The sequence below is a fragment of the Camelina sativa genome, chromosome 9 (assembly GCF_030686135.1).
Source record: "Camelina sativa cultivar CO46 ecotype springtype chromosome 9, ASM3068613v1".
NCBI lineage: Eukaryota > Viridiplantae > Streptophyta > Magnoliopsida > Brassicales > Brassicaceae > Camelina > Camelina sativa.
Genome location: NC_141888.1, coordinates 7384252 through 7403393, shown reverse-complemented (window position 1 = coordinate 7403393; position 19142 = coordinate 7384252). Strand labels below are relative to the sequence as shown.

The 19142-nt window shown below is 42.8% G+C and overlaps 3 protein-coding genes across 3 annotated transcripts; 2 read left to right on the top strand and 1 right to left on the bottom strand.

Moving 5' to 3' along the window:
- Positions 1–769: 769 nt before the first annotated feature.
- LOC147937870 (uncharacterized) lies at positions 770–7688 on the top strand. The gene is made up of 2 exons (XM_087465316.1): positions 770–1540; positions 7278–7688. Exons 1-2 carry the CDS (start codon positions 770–772, stop codon positions 7686–7688), a joined length of 1182 nt encoding a protein of 393 aa, XP_087321442.1.
- A 3327-nt stretch (positions 7689–11015) lies between these two features.
- On the top strand, positions 11016–11906 carry LOC147937869 (uncharacterized). The gene has a single exon (XM_087465315.1). The coding sequence runs from the start codon at positions 11016–11018 to the stop codon at positions 11904–11906; it is 891 nt and encodes a 296-aa protein (XP_087321441.1).
- A 603-nt stretch (positions 11907–12509) lies between these two features.
- LOC147937868 (uncharacterized) lies at positions 12510–13955 on the bottom strand. The gene is made up of 4 exons (XM_087465314.1): positions 13749–13955; positions 13366–13653; positions 13051–13278; positions 12510–12964 (listed from the first exon to the last, which is right to left on the bottom strand). The coding sequence occupies exons 1-4, from the start codon at positions 13953–13955 to the stop codon at positions 12590–12592; spliced, it is 1098 nt and encodes a 365-aa protein (XP_087321440.1). The 3' UTR covers positions 12510–12589.
- Positions 13956–19142: the final 5187 nt, after the last annotated feature.

The window sequence follows — 19142 nt, the reverse complement described above, 5'->3', positions numbered from 1 at the left end:
AGCTTCGTGTCCTCCTCATCGTCTTCATTCTCAATAGCATTATCTACAAGTTCCAATATAGTGTGGATACGGTCTTCTAGCCCGCTGACTAGGGTAGATACGGTCTCTTCGCTTCTTCGTTAGTTTTTATACCCTTCTCCACAGATTCTTCTATATCAACCAGTTCATTCAGACTGTCCAACTGTTTCTTCAGATCAGCGTTCTTTTTTTCCAAGGTAGTGTAGACGCCAGCCCATCCCGCCGCAAGCAGTGATGAAGATAGAGCCCCGAAGCCCGCAACCGCACCCACACCTGTTGCAATTAGAGCTATCGATATGACGGCAGTAATGGCAACAGTAGCGCCAAATACCACATTCCCAATTAAAATCTCTTGTTCCAGGTTAGAAATTTCGTCAAGAAGCTTTTTTTTAGCTGCACATACTGTTGAAGTAAGCTTGGAGATCAAGCTAACAAAGAAATGGAAATTGGAGATTATATTTAGAAGATATATAAATATAATAGGAAGTTAAAGAATAAGAATTTTTTCTATTAGGATTAGGAAAATATACTTAGGAGATTTATATATAAGGAGATGTTGGGTTGTGGCATAACTTGTGAGTTGTGAGCTTTGAGAGAAAGAGAGATTTGTGAGAGAGAGAACTTAAGTTTTTGAGTTATTTTTCTTAAGCTATAAGTGAGTTATTCTTATAATTTGTCTTTCAAATCTTTCTTAAATTCTATATTTGGTATCAGAGCCTTACAAAGATCATCAAAGGCTTCGTGAGACATCATGAGAGAAGTAACAGAGTCAACAACCACGACGCTGGTAAAATTACAAGAAGGAGGCAGAGGATCGTCTTCATCAATCAAGTGTCCTATCCTAACTGCAACCAACTACACGGTGTGGGCTATGAAGATGAAAATTCTTTTTAAGGTGCACAAGGTCTGGGAAATCATAGATGAAACATCAGATGACGCGGAGAAGAATGATATGGCCACAGTTCTGATTTTCCAATCTATTCCGGAGGCGCTTATGTTACAAGTAGGAGAACTGGATTCTGCGAAACAAGTTTGGGATGCTATAAAGACAAGAAATGTAGGTGCGGATAGAGTCAAGGAAGCGATATTGCAAACATTGATGGCTGAGTTCGATCGCCTAAAGATGAAGGATACAGAGACAATCGATGATTTTGCCGGTAAGCTATCCAAAATCTCTTCCAAATCAGCCGCTCTGGGACCAAACATTGAAGAATCTAAGATTGTGAAGAAATTCCTAAAGAGTCTCCCTCGGAAAAAGTTCATACACATTGTGGCTTCACTTGAACAAGTGTTAGACCTTAAGAAAACGAGTTTCAAAGATATCATTGGACGTCTAAAGGTCTATGAAGAACATGTCTTTGAGGAAGAAGAGCCTCAGGACGATCAAAGCAAGCTCCTGTATGCGAACATGGAATCAACAATGAACCGTGAGTTTTCAGGAGGATACAGAGGACGTGGTGGACGTTTCTATGGCAGAGGAAGAGGTCGCGGAAGATTTAATGGTGGAAGAGACACCTTGAAGGTGACTTGCTATCGGTGTGACAAAGTGGGTCACTTCACATCAAATTGTCCATATCGGTTGTTGAAACTACAAGAAGCGCAGGAAAGTGACAATTAGGGTACAACAGAGGCAGATGAGCTCATGATATACGAGGTAGTGTATCTGAACGAAGAGAAAGTTGTTCCTAGTGTTTATGAAACTGTAACATCCGCGAACCGGATTATTCGGTTTTGGTAGGAGTGTCGATCGACACCCTTGTGAAGCATCGATCGACACCACTATTTCTGGGTTCGTCGGGTTTGTTTTAATTCGCGATTTTGGTTTGGTTGGTTTGGTTTAGTTAACTAAACCGAGTATATAAGTGGAGAAGCAAAAAATTAAGGGTTTTAGGGTGTCTGGTCGCCGTTTGCAGAGATAGAGAGAGAGGAGAGAGCCTATTGTGGTGTGAAGGAGATTAAAGGAGAAAGAGCAGAATCGTTAGGGTTTGGGAGGAAATAGTTTCGGCGTATCAAATCGTTCTCAAAGGTAATGAAATTTGGTAGGTTTATTCCCAAGTCTTTCATCGTCATTCTCCATTTTACAGAAGTAGTTTGGATTTAAACTCGATGAGTTATTGGTAGTTTCGTGAGTCACGTTTTCTCAGACGCGAGTTGGAACCATCGGGGATTGTAATTGAGATCGTGGTCTCGTCTGGTTCCTGATCGTGCTGAAATTTGGTGGGGAGCTTCGTGACGTCTAGGGATAGCTTGTCACCAGAGCGATTTGGTAGTTAACGGTTGGTTTTCATTTTAGGGTTTCGTCTTTGAGACTGTTCTTTTCTGATGTTTCTGTCCAGTTTTGCTATAAGTCGTTTTTGGTTGTGTGGCTTGTTGTAGGGCGTTTCTGGGCTGTTTCAGACGTTAGGAGGGTCTCAACTGGTTGTATTGGTTGTTATAATCAGTTGATAATGTGAGTGCATGACCATGGCTTATCTAAGCCTGAGAATCCTTTGTTTACTTGATTTGTTGTGTTTTGTGGTGTTGTTTTTGCTTGTGGTGGTTGTGTTATGGTTATTATAGGTTCCTGAGGCTTTTGGGAGAGTTTGGGACAGATTGTAGGCGGATTGAAACGGAGGTTCGTCGTTCGGATTCGTGCAGTTCGCGTCTGCGAAGGGAGTGTCGATCGACACCAGTTAGGTGTCGGTCGACACCATGTTTGGCCAGTGTCGATCGACACCTCTCTGGTGTCGGTCGACACCAAGTTGCTTGTTTCGTGATTTTTCATGGTTTGTTTGTGTTTGGTTGTCATTTGTTAAGCATTGGTTTCTCAGTTGCTTGTGTGTATAGCCCAGTAGATGGGAGGATTGCCTCACTAAGTATTTGTGATAATACTTACGCATCTCAATTGTTGTTTGTGGTGTGCAGGTTTGTGTTGTGGAATCATGGCGATGAGGAGGAGGATGATCTAGGGTCTCGTTTGTGTGTTATTGGATTGTTGGATATGTTGTTGGAACCTTGGATAGAGATATGCTAGGTTGATGGATAGAATGCTTAGGATTGTTATTGTATTGATGTTGTAATGGTTTTGTATGGTTGGTATGTTTCCGCTGTGTGTACTGGTTGTTATTGGTTTAATGAGGACTTGTGGTTTGGGTTGGTTTAATTTAGTAGTATAGGCTGCATAATTGTTTACATTGTATTTAACTGTTAAAAAAAAAAAAAAGGGTCGGGTTGTTTCATTTTGGTATCAGAGCCTTTACGGTTCTAGGATGGTTAAATGGATGGTTAAAGCGGTTAGGAAGTTAATTGGGTGAATTATTTTTTTTTCCTTTTGCTTGATGCATGATGTTGCGTGATGGAATTGATTATGAGTAGTTAGTCAATTTGTTTGAGGTATGGAGTCCTAGTATTATCCTCTTCGAGCCTTCAATGAGATTCCACGGTAAGATGTGTACTCTATGTGCGGTTTTTGAATTGTGTGCTTAGCCTTCTGTTCTGGGTAGTGCAGATGGCTAGAGAGGGTGCTGTTGGTCGCGGTCGTGGTCGTGGTCGTGGGCGTGGTCGTGGTCGTGGTCGGGGACGAGGTCAGGTTCTTGAGGCCAGTGTGAGTGTGACCCAGAGCATGGCCAGTGAGGAGGTAGCAGAGTCACAGGTTCATCTTAGTGTGTCTGGAGACCAGGCTGGTTTGGGTGACGGCAGGGCGGATGGGCCCGGTGTCGGTCACGGTGTTGCCCCGGGTGTGAGGGTTGCAGCAGAGGGTGCTCCGGGCTGGGAGGATGTCTTGATGGACTTGCTAGCTCAGGTTTTGCAGCGACTTCCAGCAGTAGTGCCGCCAGTGGGTGGTGGGCAGGTTCCAGTAGTGCCACCAGTGGTTGGTGGGCAGGTTCCAGCGGTGCAGCCTGTGGCGGGTTTGCAGGCAGGTGTGCAGCCGGGGGCTGAGGTAGTGGATGCTCAGTATGTGCAGATGATGGAGCAGCTGCGGCGAGTGGGAGCAGGGTATTTCTCAGGAGGTACCGATCCGAGTGTAGCGGATGAGTGGAGAGAGCGGATGGAGGATCTTTTCCTTTTGCTTAGGTGTCCCGACCAGTTCAGGGTGGATCTGGCAGTGTTTTACTTGTCAGGAGATGCACGTGTGTGGTGCAGGTCGGTGACAGCACGGAGGGTGCAGCGGGGTATGTCTTGGGGAGATTTTGTGAGGGAGTTTAACTCCAAGTATTTTCCACAGGAGGCTCTTGATCGCATGGAGGCACGGTTCTTGGGGTTGACTCAGGGGGACCGCATAGTGCGGGAGCTGGATGCAGAGTTCAGTCGGCTTGTGGGGTATGCAGGCCGGGCTTGGGAGCCAGAGTCGGCTCAGGTGCGGAGGTTCTTGCTGGCTTTGCGAGATGATCTGAGGACTCGGTGCAGAGTGAGGAGCTATGTCACGAGGGCGGAGCTGGTTTAGGTTGCAGCTGGGATAGAGGATGACTTGAGGTCACAGTTAGTGGTGGTCAGTCCAGCGGCTCGTTCAGAGGAGACATTGGAGCAGAGCATTCCAAGCAAGGATAGACAGTTGGAGCAAATGCATAAAAGGAAGCGGGAAGAGACAACAGTGGCAAACCAAGGTGGCCAGGGAGGTTATGGGCGCGGGAGCATGGATCACGTGTCGGCAAGCGGGCCCAGGGGAGGTGATTCGCAGGAGTACCGTCGAGTGTGTTATCATTGCGGGGAGGAAGGGCATATCAAGCCTTTCTGTCCTAAGAGGAGGCAAATGATGGAGGTTGCGGTGCAGCCGAAGGGAAGACCGGGTGTCCATTCCGACGCTTAGTTTTAGCTTTTGTTTTCTTTCTTTCATGATGTATTTTCATTTGGAGTTGTAAACGATTATTGCATTTGAGGTTCTAATAAAAGTTGGAGTTCTTTGGTTTTGGAAATTGTGAAACCAGTGGAAAGGAAATAGCTCAGGAATTCTATAAATGGGAAGTTTCCATAAATAGAAGGTTGCTATAAATGGAAAGTTTCCATAAATAGAGTGTCATTAAAAAAAGGAAAGTTTCTAAAAATGGGAAGTTTTATGAATAGTTAAATCTTGCCTATTAATGGAAAGAGTTGAGGTAGATCTAGTCGGGAGATACTTGATGACATCAGACTTGTTTGCTCAGGATTGTGTGGGCCCAACTCATGTGATACCGATAGCTCGATGGACTTTGTGGCCAGAGAGTGGGAGTGGTATGTTTGCTTCGGATGACGATCCGAGAGCGCGCTTTAGGGTGACGACCCAAGAGCGGGATTATGAGACTCCCTGGATACCGTAGCTGTGAGCCGCGGCTCGACAGTGAGCCGGTATCTCTCGAGGGTTGCGACCCGAGAGCAGGGGGAGTGGGCGTGTGAGACTCCTTGGATACCGTAGCTGTAGGCTATGGCCTGGCAGTGAGCCGGTATGACTCGAAGGTTGCGACCTGAGAGCGGGGGGAGTGTGAGTGACTTCCTGGATACCGTAGCTTAAGGTGGTTAGCCTGATAGCGAGCCGGCATGATTCGTTGGTTGCAACCACGGACGGGGGAAGCACTGAGTTGTGAGCAAATAATGTCTAGGATGTGAGTATATTGACTAGAGGGAGACCTCATGGTTCAGTCGGAGGTGTGCGGGCTGTTGCGACAGTTGCACGGGAAACCTTGGCTGGCGGTGTTCAGTCTGGTCGGAGGACGTGCGGGCCGTGTTGACGGTGGCACAGAAGTCCTTGATGGATGGACGGTGCTGTGGGATTCGAGGACGAATCCTTATTGGTGGGGGAGAATTGTAACATCCGCGAACCGGATTATGCGGTTTTGGTGGGAGTGTCGATCGACACCCTTGTGGGGCATCGATCGACACCACTATTTCTGGGTTCGTCGGGTTTGTTTTAATTCGCGATTTTGGTTTGGTTGGTTTGGTTTAGTTAACTAAACCGATTATATAAGTGGAGAAGCAAAAAATTAAGGGTTTTAGGGTGTCTGGTCGCCGTTTGCAGAGATAGAGAGAGAGGAGAGAGCCTATTGTGGTGTGAAGGAGATTAAAGGAGAAAGAGCAGAATCGTTAGGGTTTGGGAGGAAATAGTTTCGGCGTATCAAATCGTTCTCAAAGGTAATGAAATTTGGTAGGTTTATTCCCAAATCTTTCATCGTCATTCTCCTTTTTACAGAAGTAGTTTTGGATTTAAACTCGATGAGTTATTGGCAGTTTCGTGAGTCACGTTTTCTCAGACGCGAGTTGGAACTATCGGGGATTGTAATTGAGATCGTGGTCTCGTCTGGTTCCTGATCGTTCTGAAATTTGGTGGGACGCTTCGTGACGTCTAGGGATAGCGTTTCACTGGAGCGATTTGGTAGTTAACGGTTGGTTTTCATTTTAGGGTTTCGTCCTTTGAAACTGTTCTTTTCTGATGTTTCTGTCCAGTTTTGCTATAAGTCGTTTTTGGTTGTGTGGCTTGTTGTAGGGCGTTTCTGGGCTGTTTCAGACGTTAGGAGGGTCTCAACTGGTTGTATTGGTTGTTATAATCAGTTGATAAGGTGAGTGCATGACCATGGCTTATCTAAGCCTGAGAATCCTTTGTTTGCTTGATTTGTTGTGTTTTGTGGTGTTGTTCTTGCTTGTGGTGGTTGTGTTATGGTTATTATAGGTTCCTGAGGCTTTTGGGAGAGTTTGGGACAGATTGTAGGAGGATTGAAACGGAGGTTCGTCGTTCGGATTCGTGCAGTTCGCGTCTGCGAAGGGAGTGTCGATCGACACCAGTTAGGTGTCGGTCGACACCATGTTTGGCCAGTGTCGATCGACACCTCTCTGGTGTCGGTCGACACCAAGTTGCTTGTTTCGTGATTTTTCCTGGTTTGTTTGTGTTTGGTTGTCATTTGTTAAGCATTGGTTTCTCAGTTGCTTGTGTGTATAGCCCAGTAGATGGGAGGATTGCCTCACTAAGTATTTGTGATAATACTTACGCATCTCAATTGTTGTTTGTGGTGTGCAGGTTTGTGTTGTGGAATCATGGCGATGAGGAGGAGGATGATCTAGGGTCTCGTTTGTGTGTTATTGGGTTGTTGGATATGTTGTTGGAATCTTGGATAGAGATATGCTAGGTTGATGGATAGAATGCTTAGGATTGTTATTGTATTGATGTTGTAATGGTTTTGTATGGTTGGTATGTTTCCGCTGTGTGTACTGGTTGTTATTGGTTTAATGAGGACTTGTGGTTTGGGTTGGTTTAATTTAGTAGTATAGGCTGCATAATTGTTTACATTGTATTTAACTGTTAAAAAAAAAAAAAGGGTCGGGTTGTTTCAGAAACTAATAGTGGAAGAGATGATGATTGGTACCTTGATAATGGAGCCAGTAATCACATGACTGGAGATCGACGGTACTTCTCCAAACTTGATGATTCTATCACAGGGAATGTACGTTTTGGAGATGATTCCCGTATAGACATCAAAGGAAAAGGTTCGATTGAACTCATCTATCAAAACGAAGAGCTGAGGATAATGATTGATGTTTATTTTATTCCTGGATTGAAAAGCAACATCATTAGCCTTGGACAAGCTACAAAAGCAGGCTGTGCTGTTAGAATGAGGGGAGACAACCTAACGATGCGTGATCAAGGTGGAAAGTTGCTTGTCAAAGCGATTAGATCGAAGAATCGACTTTACAAGGTGAATATGGGTATAAAAGACACAACATGTTAAATTCAGCAACAACGAGTGACTCAAGCAGATGGCATGCAAGGTTAGGACACATCAATCATGAAAACATGAGATCCATGGTAAAGAGAGAGCTGGTCAAAGGAGTTCCGCTTACTACCTTCGAAAAGAAATTTTGTGGATCATGCTTACTTGGGAAGCAAGCAAGACAAGTGTTCCCACAATTCACTACCTTTCGAACAACCAAAGCACTTGAATTGGTACACGGTGATCTTTGTGGCCCATAACACCAAGCACAATGGCTGGAAACAAATATGTTTTTGTACTCATCGATGATTACTCGAGATACATATGGACAACTTTGATGAAAGAGAAGAGTGAAGCTCTTAACAAGTTCATGAGATTCAAGAGTCTAGTGAAGCATGAGACGGGTGAAAGAATTCAAACATTCCGGATAGATAGAGGAGGTGAATTTGTCTCAAAGGAATTCAGTGACTTTTGTAACAAGTCAGGGATCAAACGGCACCTTACAGCTCCATACACTCCACAACATAATGGAGTTGTCGAATACAAAGCTAGAATTGTTGCTAAGGGCATCTCCAACCCCACTCTATTTTAGAGTCAAATCTTTATTATAGAGCAACATTTGCTCCAACCCTACTTTATATTTTACTTTAAAATAGAGAAAATGATAGGATTGCTTTATATATAGAGCAACTCTATTCTCACCTCTATTTTTTTACACTAATTCTATTTTAGAGTTGAATATAGAGTAATACATTGGAGGAAAACAATGCTCTATTTTTGAGTTACTCTATTTTAGAGGAAAAATAGAGATATACATTGGAGATGGTCTAAGGGATATGTGCAAAGGTATGGGATTGATTTTGAGGATGTGTTTGCTCCAGTGGCTCGAATTGAAACAATACGCCTTCTTATTAGTCTTGCCGCATCTAATGGGTGGAAGATACACCACCTTGACGTTAAAACAGCATTTCGCCATGGGGAATTAAAAGAAACAGTCTATGTGACACAACCGGAAAGTTTCATTGTCAAAGGGAGTGAGGATAAAGTCTACAAAATCAACAAAGCACTATATGGTCTTAGGCAAGCTCCAAGAGCCTGGAATGAAAAACTGAATGAAGTTCTCAAGGAATTAAGCTTCAGAAGGTGCTCCAAAGAACCATCGGCTTATAGGAAAAAGGTACACCAGGACATTCTTCTCGTTGCAGTCTACGTTGATGATTTGTTCGTTTCAGGAACAAGTGTTAAGATTATGAAGATTTCAAGAAGGAGATGGCGTTAAAATTTGAGATGAGTGATCTTGGTACGTTAACGTATTATCTTGGAATTGAAGTGTATCAGCACAAGGATGGAATAACATTAAGCCAGAAACGGTATGCGTTAAAGAGATTGGAAGAAGTTGGACTCTCAAACTGTAATTTGGTCCACACGCCAATGGAGGCTGGTTTGAAATTGTCAAAGGCGACAGAGGAGAGAGACATTGATGCCACAAGCTATAGGAAAACCGTGAGATGTCTTCATTACCTACTTCACACGAGACCTAACTTATCTTTTTGTGTTGGAGTTTTGAGTCGTTATATGCAAAATCCGAAGGAGTCTCATGGAGCAGCAATTAAGCAGTGGTTAAGGTACTTGTGACGAACCACCACACTCGGTTTAACGTTCACAAGGTCGACTACAGAGGGAACAAGTTTGATTGGTTACAGTGACAGTAGTCACAATGTGGAGCCAAATGATGGTAAGAGCACAACATGTCATGTGTTTTACCTTCGTAATAGTCTGATCTCTTGGTGCTCTCAGAAGCAAGGAACGGTGTCCTTATCGTCTTGTGAGGCGGAGTTTATGGAAGCTACTGAAGCTGCCAGACAAGCGATATGGCTCCAGGAGTTACTTAGTGAAATCACCAAGACACCAAGTGGAAAAGTAGTAATCTGAATAGATAATCAATCGGCAATTGCTCTCACTAAAAATCCGGTGCTCCATGGTCGAAGTAAGCACATACACACGAGATATCACTTCATACGTGAGTGTGTAGAGAACGGACAAGTTGAGGTTGAGCATGTTCCCGGAGATGAACAAAAGGCGGACGTCTTAACAAAGGCTCTTGGAAGGATCAAGTACAAGGAAATGAGGGAGCTTATTGGTGTTAAGGAAATTGGAGGAGAAGACTTCAATCTTAGGAGGGAGAATGTTGGAGTAAGCTTGAAGTAAGCTTGGAGATCAAGCTAACAAAGAAATGGAAATTGGAGATTATATTTAGGAGATATCTAAATATAATAGGAAGTTAAAGAATAAGAAGTTTTCCTATTAGGATTAGGAAAATATACTTAGGAGATTTATATATAAGGAGATGTTGGGTTGTGGCATAACTTGTGAGTTGTGACTTTTGAGAGAGATAGATTTGCGAGAGAGAGAGCTTAAGTTTTTGAGTTATATTTCTTAAGCAATAAGAGAGTTATTCTTATAATTTGTCTTTCAAATCTTTCTTAAATTCTATACATACTTCCTTCATAAGGGATTCTTGCTGCTCTTTCATCCACTTGAACTGAGTCTTGAGCACTTGGCCATCAAAGGGATCTCCCATGGCTTTAAACTTCTTCAGATCCAGATCCTTCAAGGTTTTCTCATACTTCTTCTTTTTTCCACCAGCATCCTTCTCTACCGACTCTTTCTCAAAATCTGCCATGTCCTGTCGAATGAGAAGTTGGCCCATTTCTGCGTCCTCGACGCAATTCTCTATAGTACTGAAAATCTTTGTGAAGATGTATTGGTCTGTCTGAAGTAGTTTCTGTGTGATACAAGGAGTGATAAAGGATTGCTGTTGTTTTATGTTACTGAGAAGTTTCTAGAAAGTTTGAGAAGACAATATTGAAGGAAGGTTTAAGGATAAATTGAAGAGGAAAACTACTATTTCTTTGGTTGATTAAATTGGAGTTTTACAAGGAAAAGAAAAATAGCAAAAAGGAAAAAGTCTTTTTCTTATGGAATTTGGAAATCTTCTCTTTTGCTGATTAGGAAGTCTTGATGGATATATAAGGAGGTGTTGGGCACGTCTTAGAGAAGCAAGAGAGCTGAGGCATAAAGGTTAGAATACTAGAGAGCTTTTTGTTGGTGTGCGGCTTAGTTTCGCGGTTTGGTGGTATCAGAGCGAGTTCTCGATAAAGATTCAGTCTAGTTTTGGGTAGATAAAGGGTGAGGGTAGTTCTGAAGCGTAAGGGCGAAGAGAAGAAAAGTAGAATGGGTGAAGAGATGAAGACTTCATCAAAGAATGTTCAATGTTTTGAATGCAAATGATATGATCATGTACGGTTTGATTGTGCCAATCTACAAAAGCATAAGAAGAAGGCTATGAATGTTGTTACTAGTGATTCTGAAACTGATTCAGATGAAGAAGAAGAGCTGAAGAATTTTGTGGCGTTTACAACTTTTGAAGATAGTTCTGCATCAATGTCTGCAAATGCTTCTGAATCTGCAGCAAAACTTGCTACTACAACAGAGAATGAATCTGAGAGTGATAGTGATTCAGAGGATATGAGCTATGAAGAACTTGGTAAGAGTTATGAGAAATTGTATGCACATTGGCTTAAGGTCGTTGATGAAAATACAGTTTTGATTAAAGAGAAGCTTGAGTTAGAGGCTAAAGTCGTTGAAACAGAGAAACATGCAACAGAGAAGGGAGAAGAAGCATTACAAGTTAAAGTGCAACTTGAAGAAACTCAAAAGAATTTGAGGATGCTTAATAAGTTGGATCATATTCTGAGTATTGGCAAGACAGATAAGTGTGGCCTTGGATATGAAGGAAATGTTTTAAAATCGGATCCGGTGTTTGTTTCAAGTGGAAAAATCACGTCTACTTCGAAGCGTACTTCAGAGACGGTATTTGTGAAAGAACGTGGTACAAAAATTTATGAATTGCAGAATGCACCTAAACAAGTGTTTCGACCTGTTTGCCATCATTGTGGTGCTGTAGGGCATATTAGACCAAGATGTTTCAAATTGTTGAGAGAGAGGAGCCGAATGGAGAATGCTTATGATGTAAGGTTTCATGGTCCTACATGTTATCATTGTGGAGTTCAAGGACACATTAAGAGGAATTGTTTCAGGTTCATTCAAGAGGTTAACCATGGAGGTCTTAGGCGCAACAAGATTTGGGTTAGAAAAGATGAGTCTATGGAGGTGGTCACTACAAGAAAACAGGCGGTTAGCGACTACAGTATTAGTTGCTTTGTAGTCGTATAAACTGCGTTTACGACCAAATAGCGACTAACTCAAGCAGTCGGAGATCGATAGTCGCTAATTTATGTAGTCGTATTTATAGTCGCCTTTTAGCGACTACTGTACGACCAAAAGATGTAGTCGTTATATAGTCATTAAGTAGTCATCTCATAGTCGTTAAAAGACGACTATATTACGACTATAGAGTGATTAATTAGTAACTAAGTGTTATAGTCGCTATATAGTCACTTACCGTAGTGACTATTTAGAAACTACATTACGACTATTTGGCCACTGATGTTGATTTCAGAATCTGTATGTTACGACTATTTAGCCACTGATGTTGATTTCTAAATTTGAAAGTTTCATATACTAATTTCCCATTATCCTCTTATTTTCATTCCCATTATCCTCTTCTTTTCATTCTTGTATACCAATTTTGATTGAATGATTCGAATTTGGAAAGACATAATATCGAAATATTGAAATACACTACATGTTCAAGTTACAGAAATCAAAAGAGCGAGAGATAGAGTTCATACAAAAGTGGCAATGAGTTCACACAAAAGAGCAAGAGATAGAGTTCATCCGAGTAGAGTGAGATAGAGTTCATACAAAAGAGCAAGAGATAGAGTTCATCCAAGTAGAGCAAGAGATAGAGTTCATCCGAGTAGAGTGAGATAGAGTTAAGACATAGAAGAAACCTATTAAGCAGCGGTTGATGGAGTTGGAGTTGGATCATCTTGGGGAAGAGGTTCTGTGGTTGTCTGTTTGCTTGCAACGAAATTCTCAAACCGCGGATCATTTTCCATCAGAAACTCCTCGACGATTGATAAATGGTCAATCTTGTCCTTCTGGGCAGCAATAACTTTGGATTGCTCAGCTTCACGCACAGCTGTTTCTGCATCACGCCTCCGCAGTTGAGCAGCCTGTTCTTCTATCATTCGTTGAGCTTCCTTCAACTGTTCTTCGAGAGCCACAAAGGTAGAAGAGCCACATGCTTGCTTATGCTTTCCATTGACAAGGCAGTCCTTGAGGCTTCCAACTCCATAAGGTGTTCCTCTTGTATCTTTCTCAGTCGACTTGAAAGAAGAGAAAAGTTAAGATTAGTGGATGACAAGTTAAACTACAAGTCTATAAATGTGTATTGGTATTTTTAAAAAGATACCTCAAGGAATATTTCTGTATATTCTTCTGTTGTGAGGTCCCGTGGCCGTGATTCTCCATCTGACACAGCAAAAGACTCTGCCTCCAACTGAGACAACCTCTCTTGAACAGTCTTCTCATAAGTTCCTGCAATCTTCTCTGCCTTCCGATCAACATATGTACCATCAGGCTTTGTATGTGCCTTGATAAACACCTCACCAAGTCGGACTTCTCTTCCCAATTCCTCAACCTGCAATTTTAGCCAAGAAACAGAGATTAACTAAAAAAATAACAGCTATGTAAGAATTGAAAGTGGCAAAAATAACAGCTACTTAACCATTTCGTCTTGAAGCTGTCGATACGACTTTGGCCCTGAGAGGTGGACATGAGGACCTAGGCCGTTACGGTCAGACATACGGGCATCAGAGTAGGTTTTACTCCTTTGTTGTGCTTCTTCAGTGTCCCAGTAATCCTTCATCGTAATCCAGAGAGTGTCGCCAATCCAGTTTGGTTGAACTCGACTAGTCCTCACACCGCTAACCATGTCTTTGATCCGGTTTTGACATATTCCCTCAAAGTAAGCTTGAACAGTCCCGGTTATCAAAGGATCCCAAGTGTGGGTTTTCTAGAAAAAATGAGCTATTGTGAGTGAAAAGAAGACATGTAAAGCTATGTATGAAGGCTATGTATGAAAGCTATGTAAAAAGGATGCATCCTTACCGCGAACTCAAGGAAGTATCTCTCTTGTTTGTCCCGCGGCACACATGTCCAGCTGTAGAAGGGACCTTCGAATTTGTTTTGAAGAATTTTTGTAATCTTACGAACAAGTTTCGATCCTTTGTCACGAGTAAACCTCCATACACATGAACCAATAAAATAAGTAAGATCAACAGAAATGAGATCAATACAAGACAATACCACAGTCATTGCTATTCGCACAAGACAAACCAACAGAAATGAGATCAATACAAGACAATACCACAACCAATTCTATTCGCACAAGACAAGACCACAACCAATTCTATTCGCACAAGACAAGACCAACATAGAAGCTATTCGCACAAGACAAACCAACAGAAATGAGATCAATACACTACATGGACACAGTCATTGCTATTCGCACAAGACAAGACCACAACCAATTCTATTTGCACAAGACAAGAACACAACCAATTCTATTCGCACAAGACAAGACCACAACCAATTCTATTCGCACAAGACAAGACCACAACCAATTCTATTCGCATGTGAAGAGGAAAATCATACCATTGGGTGTTCGGTACGGGTGTGGGAGAGAGGACAATGGTGAACTTATCCCTGTCTGGAACCAGAAGCAATGCATTTAGAGCACGCAACACATCCGACTGTAGTTCGGGCAACACCGGAGAAGATTCTTCTTCAAAGTTGTTCCCTTGAGAAGATGGATGCGATGGATGCGGCTGACTTCTCGCCTGAGTTTGAGAGGGTCGAACAGGAGAAGGCGGAGAGACTTCCCGACTTCTGGCCTGACTTCTCGCCTGACTTCTCGCCTGACTTCTCGCCTGAGTTTGAGAGGGTCGAACTAGAGAAGGCGGAGAGACATCCCGACTTCTTCCCTGAGTCCGTGGATTGAAGTGGACTTCTTCTGAAGGAGTCCGGTGTAGCTCGGGTGGAGGTGGATGTGTAGACAAGTTCTGAAAAAGTTGTTGCGGCGGAGGATAGTTCCGGATCTGGGCTGGAGACTGTCGTTGCAAACCGCCGACTTGTGCTTCAGGCGTCTACAGAGGAGGAGGATCTTGTCCCGCCGGCGTGAAGTTGTACCGACTGGGCAGAGTATTAGTGTGACAACCCATCCCGCGGACCCCACTAGCCCACCACTAGCTGCCCCAACGGACCGTCCGTGGACCCTGCTAGCCCACCGCTAGCCATCCTAACGGACTCCAAGCTGGCCCTGCAGGGCATCGATCCTAACCCATCACTGTGGAAATCCACATCCACCAGTAGGTTATTGGTGCGCTAGGCGTTCCTCGAACCCTGGTCCCCACCCTTTAACAACCTTCCCACAGGACAAGTTGCCACCAATTGATCTGCAGAGTCCGTTGGGATGGCTAGCGATGGGCTAGCAGGGTCCACGGACGGTCCGTTGGGGCAGCTAGTGGTGGACTAGTGGGGTCCGCGGGATGGGTTGTCACATAAAAATCAATTTTTATGTGACAACCCATCCCACGGACCCCACTAGCCCACCACTAGCTGCCCAACAGACCGTCCTTGGACCCTGCTAGCCCACCGCTAGCCATCCCAACGGACTCCAAGCTGGCCCTGCAGGGCATCGATCCTAACCCATCACTGTGGAAATCCACATCCACCAGTAGGTTATTGGTGCGCCAGGCGTTCCTTGAACCCTGGTCCCCACCCTTTAACAACCTTCCCACAGGACAAGTTGCCACGAATTGACCTGCAGATCAATTGGTGGCAACTTGTCCTGTGGGAAGGTTGTTAAAGGGTTAGGACCAGGGTTCGAGGAACGCCTGGCGCACCAATAACCTACTGGTGGATGTGGATTTCCACAGTGATGGGTTAGGATCGATGCCCTGCAGGGCCAGCTTGGGGTCCGTTTGGGCGGCTAGCAGTGAGGCTAGTGGGGTCCACGGGACAGGTTGTTACAATAAAAATCGATTTTTATGTGACAACCCATCCCGCGGACCCCACTAGCCCACCACTAGCTGCCCCAACGGACCGTCCGTGGACCCTGCTAGCCCACCGCTAGCCATCCCAACGGACTCCAAGCTGGCCCAGCAGGGCATCGATCCTTACCCATCACTGTGGAAATCCACATCCACCAGTAGGTTATTGGTGCGCCAAGCGTTCCTCGAACTCTGGTCCCCACCCTTTAACAACCTTCCCACAGGACAAGTTGCCACCAATTGATCTGCAGGTCAATTGGTGGCAACTTGTCCTGTGGGAAGGTTGTTAAAGGGTGGGGACCAGGGTTCGAGGAACGCCTGGCGCACCAATAACCTACTGTGGATTTGGATGAATAGTTCCATTTGCCCAGTGAGGGGTTAGGATCGATGCCCTGCAGGGCCAGCTTCGGGCCTATGGGGGCAAGCTAGTGGTGGGCTAGTGGGGTCCGCGGGATGGGTTGTCACATAAAAAACGATTTTTATTGTAACAACCTGTCCCGTGGACCCCACTAGGCTGGTGTCGGTCGACACCTCCCTTCCAGCGAGGCGATGTTTGATTTCTTGGTTTGTGTGTTTGTTTGTTGCTTGTTTTGGAACTTTGGAATCATTGTTGCTTGTGTGTATAGCCGAGTAGATGGGAGGATTGCCTCACTGAGTGTTTATCAAATACTCATGCATCTCAATTTGTGTTTGTGGTGCAGGTAAAGGCAAAGTGTGATCGTGGAATCAAGGCAATGAAGAGGAGGATGTTCTAGGGACTCGATTGGATGTTGTCTGGCATTACTAGGTTGCTAGAGTTGAGTCATTAGAAACATTGCTAGGTTGCTGGTTTCATGTTTCTTGTTGTTTGGTATTGGGATATTACCTTTGCTATAATATCGGATTGTTATTGGTTATTATTGGTTTATTATTGGATATTGATTTATGTTATTCCGCTGTTGATTGTGAATATGGTTAGGTGGCTAGTGGGTATGGGACCACTAGTTGTAGTTTATATATATATATATATATATATTATTTATTATTTATTAAAAAAAAAAAGGTCGGTCGTTTCATTTGTCAATTGGTGGCAACTTGTCCTGTGGGAATGTTGTTAAAGGGTGGGGACCAGGGTTCGAGGAACGCCTGGCGCACCAATAACCTACTGGTGGATGTGGATTTCCACAGTGATGGGTTAGGATCGATGCCCTGCAGGGCCAGCTTGGAGTCCGTTGGGATGGCTAGCGGTGGGCTAGCAGGGTCCACGGACGGTCCGTTGGGGCAGCTAGTGGTGGGCTAGTGGGGTCCGCGGGATGGGTTGTCACAATTAGGCCGTCAATTTGGTGGTGCCCCCGTCGCTCTCTGAGTAACGTTAGGACCAACCTTCCTCTTCTTCCCTCGATTTGGCATCTTGTTGGTGATTAAAACTGATAGATTCGAAGAGATTAGGGTTGTGTTGTGAGATTAGGGTTTGAGAGAGGCGATAGAGTTGAGTTTCTAGAGAGTTGTGTTGTGTGTGAGATTAGGGTTTTCACGATTATATTTAGTGGGTTAATGGGTTTAGGTTAGTTAGTGGGTTAATGGGCCTTAAAATTATAATTAAGATATAAATTATAATTAAGATAGAAATTATAATAATAAAATTAATTTATAATTATAATTATAATTTCTATAATAAAATTAAGATAGAAAAGATTCTATATATAATTTCTATCTTAATTATAATAATAACTAAAAAAACTTTGTAATTATAATTTCTATCTTAATGATAATAATAATTAAAAGAATAAATTAATTTTATTATTATAATTTCTATCTTAATTATAATAATAAATCTAGACATAAATTATTTTAGTACTTATTAATCCTTAATGAATATTGAAACAAAAAAAATAAATAAGGAAAAGATTCTATATATAACCTATATAGATGCTTTAAATAGAGCATATTCATAACAAATCCTATGCAAATATTGTTTGTGAATAAAAGTAAGAAAATGATAGGCTTCTTATTGTTTGTTTTTTTCTTCTACTTTCCCTTCTATTGCCGACAGGTTCTTTCGTATGACAGTTACTTCACGATCGTTTAAATGCATCGAACGGCATCATAATTCTTCTACCCGAGAGACATCTATTGTTCTTGCAAACACTACATGGATAGCAAAACTTACCGCCATTATTCTGAACTGTATCTTGGCTACTTCCAAACGAAAATTGGTCCAACCCCACTAATTCGAATTCTAATGAAAAATTTCCCGCCATTATATATATATATATATTGTGTTTTTTTTAAGAACTATATATATTTTTTTTTTTTGGAGAAAATAAAAGTTTTTATAAAGTCAAATTTTTTTTTTTGATCTAAATTTTTTTTTGGGGAAGGAAAGACAATTGTGTTGGAATGAAGGAGACAAATGAGTGCAATTTATTTTTAAAGACTACACCTATGCCACTAATAGGCGACTACTCAATATCAGTTCGCCCCCACAGAAAAAACACGTTTTTAACTGTATTTTATGACTATTTGGCGACTACGGGTGACTAGTTAATGACTCGCCGAATGAGTCGTCGAATAGTCGCTAAATTGACGACTATAGTACGACTATCTACTGTGGTCGGTAAAGTAGTGACTGATTGGCGACTAAATTACTGTAGTCACAACTTAGTCGCAAAATGGTCACTATCTAGTCGTTATTTTTGGCGACTACAAATGTAGTCGCTACTTGTAGTCGCTAATCGACTGTTTTCTTGTAGTGGGTGTACTAGGTTATCAACCGCGTATTGCAAAGCGGAGAGAATTTTCTAATTAGTTTTTGACCATGTTGTGACTCATTCAGGGGGAGAATGAAGATGTGTATGGTGATATTGTTCTGGTATTTGGACTGATGTGTTCACAAGCATAGTCAAAAAGGGGGAGAATGAAGATGTATTGATCTGTCTGAAGTAGTGTCTGTGTGATACAAGACGTGATACAGGATTGCTGTTGTTTTATGTGACTGAGAAGTTTCTAGAAGGTTTGAGAAGACAATATTGAAGTACGGTTTAAGGATAAATTGAAGAGGAAAACTACTATTTCTTTGGTTGATTAAATTGGAGTTTTACAAGGAAAAGGAAAATAGCAAAAAGGAAAAAGTCTTTTTCTTATGGAATTTGGAAATCTTCTCCTTTGCTGATTAGGAAGTCTTGATGGATATATAAGGAGGTGTTGGGCACGTCTTAGAGAAGCAAGAGAGCTGAGGCGTAAAGGTTAGAATCCTAGAGAGCTTTCTGTTGGTGTGCGGCTTAGTTTCGCGGTTTGGTGGTTTTGGTGCTTGTGTTGTTCAAGCTTCTTTGTTCATCAGTGTGACGTGTGTGTGAAGGTTTCTCAAGAGAGATTGAAGATCTGAAGTCTAGGATCAGGGGGTGTTTAGCCAAGGTTAGGTTATCTTGGTTTGAATCTAGGCTTGGTGTGAGTTTAGTTAAGGGTAGAGAAT

Bases quoted from the DNA above. Each gene is read 5' to 3' on its own strand.
- LOC147937868 (XM_087465314.1), bottom strand. From the start codon at position 13,955: ATGACTGTGGTATTGTCTTGTATTGATCTCATTTCTGTTGATCTTACT. The intron at 13,654-13,748 runs GTAAGGATGCAT...CATTTTTTCTAG, and splicing joins GATACTTCCTTGAGTTCGCG to AAAACCCACACTTGGGATCC. The intron at 12,965-13,050 runs GTATCTTTTTAA...TCTTCTTTCAAG, and splicing joins ATACAGAAATATTCCTTGAG to TCGACTGAGAAAGATACAAG.
- LOC147937870 (XM_087465316.1), top strand. From the start codon at position 770: ATGAGAGAAGTAACAGAGTCAACAACCACGACGCTGGTAAAATTACAA. The intron at 1,541-7,277 runs GTGACTTGCTAT...AAAAAAAAAAAG, and splicing joins GTGGAAGAGACACCTTGAAG to GGTCGGGTTGTTTCAGAAAC.
- LOC147937869 (XM_087465315.1), top strand. From the start codon at position 11,016: ATGAATGTTGTTACTAGTGATTCTGAAACTGATTCAGATGAAGAAGAA.